Below are 10,946 nucleotides of genomic sequence, written 5' to 3'. Positions count from 1 at the left end.
AAAAAAGAGAGAAGATGTCCATTTGAAAACGTTCCGCATGGAATAACGGCCAGGGTAATTTAATTTTTTCAAAAAATCCAAAAACACGTCAGTTTTGTTTATGAGGGGGACACATTTGCCTCAAAAATGATTGCAAAATATTCAGCCCTTTAAGCGGGGGTGTAATCCCCCACTTTTTTTTTCAAATGGAAAGGGGGATCAAGTGGCGCCGCAATGAAAATACCTTTCTAATCTCTATATTTCCCCTCTTCGTTTTGAAAATCGGTAGAACTAATCATACAGAAAATATGAAGGATTGAAATTTGAAACAGTTCTTATTTAAGCATTTATAGAGTAAATTGATAATTAAGAACTAAAATTCGGACGACATTTGGCTGTTTTTTCCATTATTTCTAGATTTTAGCATTTTTCCTTGCCACATCCTCAGGATGCCACGTTGAACGAGACAGTGCATTAGTTGCAAGATAAGTTTTTGACGTTGAAAGTCTTCTCAATACGTTAAAGTGAACCCACAATAGAATTCAATCAAAATACGAGCGCACGTTAGGAAGGACGCGTTCAAATGTCTGCGAGGATTTTTCGTGTGTGGCACTCGTGACAAAACCCGGTGTTGTCGCTAGACCCAGACCGGGAAGACAGTGCTGCCGATTAACTACAAACCGTTAAAAGAAAGTACAACCATCCGAAAACCACACATTAATAGTTCACTCATAGCTTCAAAAATTGCATATCGATCAATAATCGTCTTCGATGAGAAAAAACTACTTGATACAAACTGAAATTTTACTGTACGGAGTGACCTAACATTGTGTTTTTTTAAATACTCCTTTGGAACTTGTAGATTCCGCCGGTCTTATGGTAATTTTCGTGTACCAGAATAACGTCCATGGCAACTTGGCCCAATACAAATACCTCCAAAGCTTCATTTACTACAGGATTTCCCTTTGCCTCTTTTTATTCATTACGGAACCAGTTTCGCGAAAATTTTGCTACTAAATGGCGAGCAATTTTGCCAAAAAGGTGTTTGTCAGGATGACGTTCATTGAATATCTGCGAAACCCGATTTGCAAACATTGAAAAATAAGACAAAACAGCAAATTGGTCTAAAGAATTTATCCTTATCATTATTTACATACGCTGATAAAAGTTTAAAATACCACGGAATTTTCAAAATTTTTTTTATTTAATATTTAATATTTGAACAGTTTACAGAAAACGAAGCAGGAAAGTATAAAGAATAGCTTATTGCGGTACCCATGGGCACCAGACTCTCCACAAAAAAATGAGGTATGACACTCCCGCTTAGAGGTTGAAGATTTGACATATAATTTTTGGGACAAAGTTGCTCCGCCTCACAAACACAATTGACGTGTTTTTGAATTGTTTCTGAAAAAAAAATTACTGGCCGTTATCTGCGGAAGGTTTTCGATGGGCCACCTGTATATAAATCCGTAATGCATCATCTCTTTTGTTTTTTAAACCGTTTTTTGGTTTTATTTCAAAAATAAAATCATATTTCAATATTATTGGTTTGGCGAAACGATGAACGACAAAACGGACGCCTGTGCCGGTGCGTATGAACTCGACTTCAGATTTTTGAGGCTTGTAAAACTCTTGCCAAATCATAGGTTATAATTGTGTCAACTTATGCTCAATAGAAATGTATAAATACTTTGCATTTTGCATTCTTGGACTGTGTTATTACTGTGTTCGTGTTTTTAAAATAAATGGAAGGAAACTCGAGAAATTAAGGTTTGACCCAGACCATAGTTTACAGTGAATATTCGGTGCCAAGAGACAGCTTGCCAGAGATTATGGCCAGAAAGTTGTATTAGCCACCAATAAGTTGCCACCATTAAAGTTTGTGTACCATCTCGTATATAGTACCAAAAACTGAAGTATCTGTAATAGCAGCCCACAGAGTAGGTTAATAATAAATTTTAGTAACTGCGGGAAGATAATGGCCAAAGATACTGGTTTACAAAAATTAGATTAATCTTTTAATTTCAATCTAAATCATTTTTTAAATAAACCAAAAAAAAATATTATTAAAAAAATAATGTGTTTTATTTATGTTGTGTTTTATTTATTATTTTTTTATTTTTTATTTCCGGTATTTCCGTATAAAGTGCCGCCATATTGAAAATATTGATAATCGATAGATCTCATTGTGAAAAAACGTACGACAACGTACGACAACGTACTTCAATCTAATAAATCATTTAATGATGTAAATAAGAGGAAATTTCTCACATGGGTGGTCAAATTTTATAGTTTTCATTATATCAAACAGCCTCTGAGAAATGTTTTCAACTCAAAATGCTTTATTATGTTTGATCTATACTTCATTAAAAAGCGGTCTTCAAATACATCAACTGTGAATTTTGTCTAATTTGCAAAAAATCGAATCTTCGAAACTGAAAATCTTGTACCCACATTTAAAAGCCTTTGATCATGAATGTTGGCAAAAATTGTTTCATTATTTCACTAAATTTTTTTTATAAAAAATTATTTATATTTAAATTTGATGAGTTTTGCACTGAAAAAACATTCAGAGGCTGTCTGATATAATAAAAACTACTAGAATTTGACCACCATATGTGAGAAATTTCCTCTTTTTTACATCATTAAATTATTATTAAGATTAAATATTTATGCATTAAAGTTTACAGAAAAAATAAGATTTATATAGTCGAAAAAAGTCCGATAGAAAAATAGAAAAATAGTATTCTATTTTTCACATCTTTAATTACATTTTGTTTAAATAAATTATATTTTTATACTATAAAATACTTTTTTTTTTTTTTTTTCTAATTTCCTACGAACTGATATATGTCGAGCAATCTATTAAATTACAGAGATTATACAGAAAGTCCCACAGACTTCAGACATTTAGGAAATCAAGATCCATTTAGGCGCGTGTGTCCAAATGACAAGTTTATCAAAATGAAAGTTTTTTGTTTAGAAACATGAAGTTTAATTTCACCTAAACTCTCTCGGTGCAATGATTCTTTTATGGGGTACATAAAATCTAAAATTTGCGGCCATGAAGAAATTCAAAACTTGGAGCAGTTAAGGCAGGAAATATTTAATGCCTTTGACACTGTCACCCCTGATTTGTTATCCAATGTGAGGATGGGATTTTATGATCGTTTTGGTTTAATGTCAAAGGAGGCATCTTTTGAAACAATTTTGGTCAATTTTTTAATTTCATATCTGTTTTTTACGTTTACACATTACCTACCTTGACGAACATGGGAAAACGAAGGTCCTTTTCAGGACCACAAATATTTTGATTGAGAAAATTGTTAACTTTTTTTTCGATTAAAAACAAAACGTACGAAGAGACGTAGAGACGTACAAAAATTCTCCGATCTAGATATTAGAGTTCTCTCGCAACTTCTAATGCACGCACAATGTAGAATGTATCTCTTTAAAACTTATTATATTCAACAATATTTTAATATATTTCAATAAAAAAAAATACCTTTTTATTTTTATAACCATTTCATAATTTAAATAAATTCAGCGCCAGGGTGAAAAGTACAGCCCAAAATAACAATCGTAATTAAAAAAAACTGCATCTATTCATGTAGTATTTCAAGGAACTACATCATATAACTTGGTCTGTAATAAATAACAAACTAATTAAAGTCAGTATAAAATTATCGAATATAATTAAACATTATTATATTTTTAGAATTATAACTGAACACACACTACACGCACTTTTTCTTAAAAAACAAACAGGTATTCAATTAAAGAAAATCAAAGTAACAAATAGTATAACACGCTAACATTTTAGAAAAAGTAGGAATAGGCTGCATAAAATAGATTTTCTTAAAAAAAAAAAAATCTAATTTAAAAAAAACAATTTACCAAATTATTTTAGAAAGAAAAGAAAATTCTAGAAACACTAATTAAAAATGTAACACACATAATTCTTGAGAAGAATAAATAAAATATACGGGGTGTCCTTCTAATATGCTTTCATCTAGTGATATAAGTATAGTTACCTGGGCAATATTTCACTCCAAACCATACTGACATTGGCATAATTCCATGGTGAATGACGTGTAATGTATTAATGTGGTCGAACTTTTTCCTTAATACGAAAAATATCTATAAAAAAATAAAAACACAATGATAAACATATAACATACAAATTTTCTGATTTATTTTACTCACCGTATTCAAAAAATTCGGTACAAACTTCGAAAAAAAGTACCACCACGACGCGTGTACCATCTGAAAATATCAGTTATTTAGCTTAATTTTTGGCTTTAAATATATTACCGACCCTTAATTGTATAGGATTATTGAATAATCGACTGGTTTGCACACATCTAATAACTATAATCTCCTGTGAACCATCCACCCATACCAATCTAAAACAGATTCATAGTTTTATTTATTTTTTTTCCATAGCAACTGTTAAAATTGTTATATCTTATCAACAAATAGTAGATAAAATGTACTTTATCCGCAAGGGTAGATTAAATGAAAAAAAAAAAAAAAAAAAAAAAAAAAAAAAATTATTTCTTCTCGCACGTTTTTTAATTGCTTATCCATCTTTTGAAAATTTTTGTATTCCCTTTCATAAGTTATTCGGATTTTAAATGGAAGCAGTTTGGATATGGCGTTTGTCGCTTCAGCCTGAATAGCTGTTGGTAATTTACTTATTTCGTTTTGAGCCAGTTCTGGCTCCAATTCAATCAGCAATCGACACGAAAGAGAATTAAAAAATATTGACTCAAAACTGACAAAGCTGTCTCTTACAGCTTTGTTTATTTATCAAATTACATAGAAACCAACGCAAACCCAGCACAATATTTTTTCTACTCTTAATAAATTCCTTGAAATAATAATTTCTGAATATTTTTAACACGTAACACGCTATGGAAAAGAATATTGTTTTCTACACGACGATAAAATTGTATTATCGTCTCCCGAAATTAATTCACTCGCAATTTCATCGCTCGTGAATTAATCTTTTCGATCGACGATAAAATACCATTTTATCGTCTTGTATAAAAAATAACTAACTAGTTTTATTAAGTTATAAAATTATTTCACTAAACCTAAATATAACTATAAACGTTTTTAAAAATATTGTTTTATACTGGGTATATTAAATTCAGAGAAAGAAAACAGGAAAAATCCAGCAGTTTTCAAAATTTCAGCAAAAAAATATTTTTTTAATAACTCGGTTATTTTGGACTTATTTTGAAACAACGGCAAAGAGAAAATATGTTCTGAAAATATTTGCACTTATTTAAGGCTCACCATCTATATTTTTTTCAGCGGCGTGTGGTCCATGGAAGCGGGGGAAGCACCGCTTCCCTAAACTTTTTAAAGTAAAAAAAATAAATAGTTAAACGTTAATAATACTGTTATTTTATAACAAAAGATTAATTTAATTTGTTAAAATTATTTATTTGAAACCTTACATAAACGTAGTAAATTTAATTAGAATTTTACTGCATGGATGCGCGCCTGGAAATCGCTGCCAGTCGCCTATTCCTGCTTCATGTAGGTGTTATTGACCTCGAACGCAAACGACAAATTTAAGCCGGAAAATCGCGCACTGTTGCTAACCACGGCAGCGATCTTTCGACCGCCTTCCGCGACTTTTAATTTATCGGGACGGGTTCGCTTGCGATTTTATAGGTAATATTGTATTTTTTTGGATTTAACTTCGTTTTTACTGTTTCGTTTGTAATGGAGGGTCAAGAAGGATAATCTTCTGCTAGTGTGGACAATAATGTAGTCTGTGTTGTATGTGTGTTATTAAAAAAGGGATTTTCTAGTCGGAACTTCCAAGAAAAAAGTGACATTATTAAGTCTGGTAGGCCAACGGTTCCTATCAATTTAAAGACCAAGGTGGAGAGTCGGTAAAAAATTCACTAGACATTTTCATGTTTTACGACAAATATGAGTGGTTAACTAAAAATTTTAAAAGGCATGTCAATAGTAAAGGACATTTAACTGCTACTTCGATTCCCCGCCTATAATTGTCACCGCACGCCGCTGATTTTTTTGTCAGTTGTTAAACACTTATAACACTGTAAATTGTGAGACCCTAATAATATTATTTATTAATAAGTAAAAAAATATTAACTCACTTCATAAAATAGCCACGTACTAAATAAAACTTGAAATAAATTGTAATAAACTAAGGCATTTTTAAGTTGAAATGGTTTCCTATTTTCCATCAGCTTCGGCCCTAGGAGCTGTAAAGAAAATAAAAATAAAATCAGTAAATTTTCAAAATAATATAAATTTCTTGTCAAGAATACTACACGTTCTTTTTTATTTTAACCAATTTATTTCTCTAGTAGGTATACAGGGTGTCAAAAAATAGTTAACTATCTATCCTGGGGAAGCATTTTAGAGCATATGTTTCTAGGAACTTTTTGTTTTATTTTTATCTGTAAAATTAGAATTACCCACCAAAATTAGATACACTATTTTTTTTCACACCCTGTATATTGTAATTAATAAAAAATAAGAAAAATATACTCTACCTTTACTATATATACATATGAAAGACATATTCCTAATGTATAAAGTGGATTCGATACTAAAAACCAATTGGCAGTCCTTGCATCTGAAAACAACAAATTTCACAATGATATCACAATTATTATATTTTTCTGACATATTTTCGTAGTAAATTGGTAATTACTAATTATACAAAAACAATACAATTATTAAACAAATGTTATGTTGATTATATTACATTTTTTGCGTTTTATAAATTATATTTTAAATTAATGTGTTTTTTTTTATTTCAATGATTACTTTACAAATCATGAAACAAATTGGTTATTAAATTAACGATTAAAATAGTACTAATTTAGTAAATTATTAAGTTGTTTATAATAAATGGAAATTATAAATTTTTAAAAATGAATTTTAAACAATTTTCTTTACACTTTTCGATATTTTTCCACCAATTTTCTTTTAATTTGCAACCGTGACATGCAAACCATTTTTCTTTAATTAACTGCCATGACAGTTGTCATATCATATGTCAGAATATTTTTAGTATTATTCTATTGTGCACTCTCAATTGATACAAACGTTGAATAAAAAGATGTAAGAAGGATTCTAATACTATTCGTGTATTCAGGCATTTACGGAGGAACAGACATAATAAACCTTTTTTATTATGTTTTTATTTTGACTAAAAACTAAAAAAGTTTCAAGAATATATACTACCCCTAAAAATATTTGCACTTATTTACTGACTCACCCTGTATATCTTTTCTTTAATTTTCGCTTTTATTTACAACTTGTCAGAAATAACTAGGATACGCCAATTTTACTTTGGTGTTTCAGTAGCGTATCTGATATTTTTGTTATTAAATAATTATAAAAACTTATCAATTTTATTTTTATTATAAATGTATTGTTTTAACAATTTTACTTACTAGTAATATTGATTAATATTGATTGAAGTAAAACAAAACCTTCAAATTAATAAGTGTATCGTACATTAAATAAAACTAGAACGGCATTTTTATTTAAAATATTCAATTTATTTTTTTTTGATAACTTAATTAAAAATCCATTTTTTGTAAACTTTTCAGCGGGCACCGTATTCCATACTATCAAGAAAAAAAACAGCGTCACACTGGCCTTTGAAAAGATGATCAATGATCAATGATGAATTTTTATCATAGCGTTCCAGGAGACGTCTTTTTTCAAAATTGATATAAAAATATATTTTACCAATTAATATATAAATAAAAAAAAGCAATACATTTTTCAGACACAACTACCATTCACTCGTAAACTTATTAAATACAATAAATTCATTAAAAACTTTTTTTAAATAGAATTTGTCTCTTTAAATTAAAAAAATAACTTTTTTAAATTAAATATTATACAGGGTTGTTCGCCATATACGACACGGAATATTGTAGCTAAACGTTAGATTTTACAAATTGTAAGTTTGGGTTCGTTGAAGGACTATTAGAGCTACAATTTTAAAATATTTTACAAGTTACAGTCCCAAATAAATAAAAAATATCAAAAGTTGTATTTTTTTAAATAGAACACCCTGTATATTATTGCATTTTTTAGTTTCTACGATTAAAAATAAAGGTAGAATTTGATTAAGGTTTATTTTACTTAAACTTTACTGTTTTTGAAATATTTTCAATTTTGTGAAATTACGAGTAAGTATAAATTTTAAGACTTCTCATTTTCCGAGAGTATAATAGTTTTTAATACTAAATATTTACTGAAGTTTATTTATCGATCAGTTATTGTGTTGCAGTATTAAAAATTTTACTACCTTATACAGAGTGTCTAAATATTTATTTTAAATAATTATTAGCTTTAAACGGCAATAACTTGTTTAATTTAAATAGAACACCCTGTATATTTTATGAGAATCAGATGCACAATTTAATTGTCTATCAAATTGTATTAACCATTTTTTACCTATCTCTTCAAGTTTCCGTAGAAAATGCATTTTCTTGTAATTTAGAACTCATTTATCAATATACCCATAGAATACTGACATTTTAGATTATTTTTAAAGCTGTACCAAATTTTTAAAGAGTACAGATACTAATATTGTCGATATAGTTCGTTTATTTCATTAAAGAATAAAAAACTGTTCAAATATTTGTTAAAGAGGACCAATTAATATGATTCCAGTATTCAAACTACATTAATTGACTGTTTGCGTTGATTAATAATAATTGCTCCAAATACTAAAAAACTGAATTATGTATGTGTATTAGACAGCGTGGAAAAAAACTAACACCTTAAAAATGATATTTAAGTTTTTGACACATGCTTATTTATAACAGAGACGTTCATTTTCATAACTTATTATTATATTGATTTCTGATTCAAATCCACATTTATTTAGAATCATTTATTAATTAAAACAATTAAGTATGTAATTAATTAGTATTTGGGCGGAAATACTGGTGGTATATTTAATTAATGGTATACTCTTTTATAAAGATTTAAATAGTTTTCTTTTTGCATCCAAATGGGGTAGTTATATTATCGTTTTACTAAAAACGATAATATTACTAGCCTGTACATTTTGTACATTTAATCTTTTAAAAACAATCTAAAATGTCAATATTCCATGGGTATATTGATAAATGAGTTCTAAATTATAAGAAAATGCATTTTCTACGAAAACGTTAAGCGATAGGTAAAAATTGGTATAATACAATTTCATAGACAATTAAATTGTGCATCTGATTCTCAGAAAATATACAGGGTGCTCCATTTAAATTAAACAAGTTATTGCCGTTCAAAGCTAGTAATTATTTAAAATAAATTTTTAGACACTCTGTATAAGGTAGTATAATTTTTATTATTGTAACACAATAACTGATCAATAAATAAACTTCAGTAAATATTTAGTATTAAAAACTTTGATATCCTCGGAGAAGGGAAGCCTTAAAATGTATACTGCAATTTCACAAAATTGAAAATATTTCAAAAACGGTAAGGTTTAAATAAAATAAACCTTAATCAAATTTACCTTTATTTTAATCGTAGAAATTAAAAATGCAATAATATACAGGGTGTTCCATTTAAAAAAATACAACTTTTATTTTTTTTTTATTTGGGACACTCTGTATCTTGTAAAAATATTTTTAGATTGTAGCTCTAATAGTCCTTCAACGAACCCAAAACTTACAATTTCTAAAAATCTAATCGTTTAGCTACAATACTCCGTATCGTATGTGGTGAACAACCCTGTAAATATTGATTTTAATCCATTCTAATGATTTCTTTTAACAAATAACATAACATAAAAATATGAAAAAAATACAATTGATTTTTATTTGTTTGAAAGGCCACTATGAAGCCGTTTCTTTTTTTTTTTTTTGATTATGCGATGTTAGAAAAACAAAACTTTTCTTGAAAAATAAAAATGTTTCAAAAAAACTTTAGTGCCACGGTAAATTTATTATTTAATAGCATGATCTCATACCTGGTTTAAGATTGAAATATCCATATTCGTTGGTGTAACTAGCTGTATTATTTGTACTAGTCATTGTAAAAACCTGCAACAGAAAAAATACAATGTTTTACTTGTTAATAATAATTAATATTTGGTAAATCTAATAGGATATGCACAAACGATGTGACTTTCGAGAAAGTAATATTGGAAAATACATTAATGGAAATAATATACCTATTCATATCAGGTAGGTGTTGTAATATCATGTATCATAATTTGGCAAATATTCTTCAAGGAAATTATCATATAATATATGATAATTTCCCATATTTATATTATATGGAATATTTTAAGCAGATAGTGTTGTGATATTTTAAACGTTTTGTTTGTGTAAAATCCATTATTTGTTTTAAACTTCTTTAGTTGAGTAGGTGTTTTTTTTTTTCAAAAAAGTAAAAAGCCTCGATAACAACAACAAGTCAAGAGTGTCACATCATGGATCACTGAGCGATCCTTTCCTAACAAATACAAGAGTTAGGCAAAGATGTGTCTTAGCGCCTCTTCTATTCAACATCTTCATGGCAGCGCTCTCCATTATAATGGACAGCAAATTGCAGGAGAGAGGTTTGAGCATTAGATACAGATACGACAGCGGTCTGGTCAACATAAAAAGACTCAGGGCAAAAACACGTACAAAACTCATCACAGATCTTCAATACGCTGATGATTGCGCTCTAGTTGCAACAACGTTACAGCAATTACAAGAAATGTTGAACACTTATACCTGGGCATACGAGGCTTTTAAGCTAAACGTCGACAAAACTAAAATCATGTGCACTCCCCCGGAAGATCACAATAATGATATTGAAATCGGAGAAGAACTATTGGAATATGTCGCGGAATTCAATTACGTCGGCAGTTTGATTTCGGAAAAGGCCAATATCGACTCTAAAATTCAGCACAGGATTAGCAGCACCTCAAGAGCATTCTGGAAATT

General features: G+C 28.8%; 1 protein-coding gene across 1 annotated transcript; it reads right to left on the bottom strand.

Moving 5' to 3' along the window:
* Nucleotides 1-3,989: 3,989 nt before the first annotated feature.
* On the bottom strand, nt 3,990-10,054 carry LOC115884066 (elongation of very long chain fatty acids protein AAEL008004-like). Its single transcript, XM_030902520.1, is given in 8 exon segments — nt 3,990-4,122; nt 4,189-4,248; nt 4,301-4,320; nt 4,323-4,345; nt 4,348-4,388; nt 6,126-6,233; nt 6,528-6,610; nt 9,980-10,054. Coding segments are annotated over 8 exon segments (531 nt in total). The 5' UTR covers nt 10,044-10,054; the 3' UTR covers nt 3,990.
* Nucleotides 10,055-10,946: the final 892 nt, after the last annotated feature.

The sequence above is a fragment of the Sitophilus oryzae genome, unplaced genomic scaffold (genome assembly GCF_002938485.1).
Source record: "Sitophilus oryzae breed Bouriz unplaced genomic scaffold, Soryzae_2.0 scaffold_2010_pilon_pilon, whole genome shotgun sequence".
Classification (NCBI taxonomy): domain Eukaryota; kingdom Metazoa; phylum Arthropoda; class Insecta; order Coleoptera; family Curculionidae; genus Sitophilus; species Sitophilus oryzae.
Note: the sequence above shows the minus strand (reverse complement) of the source record. Positions and strands in the feature narration are given on the sequence as shown.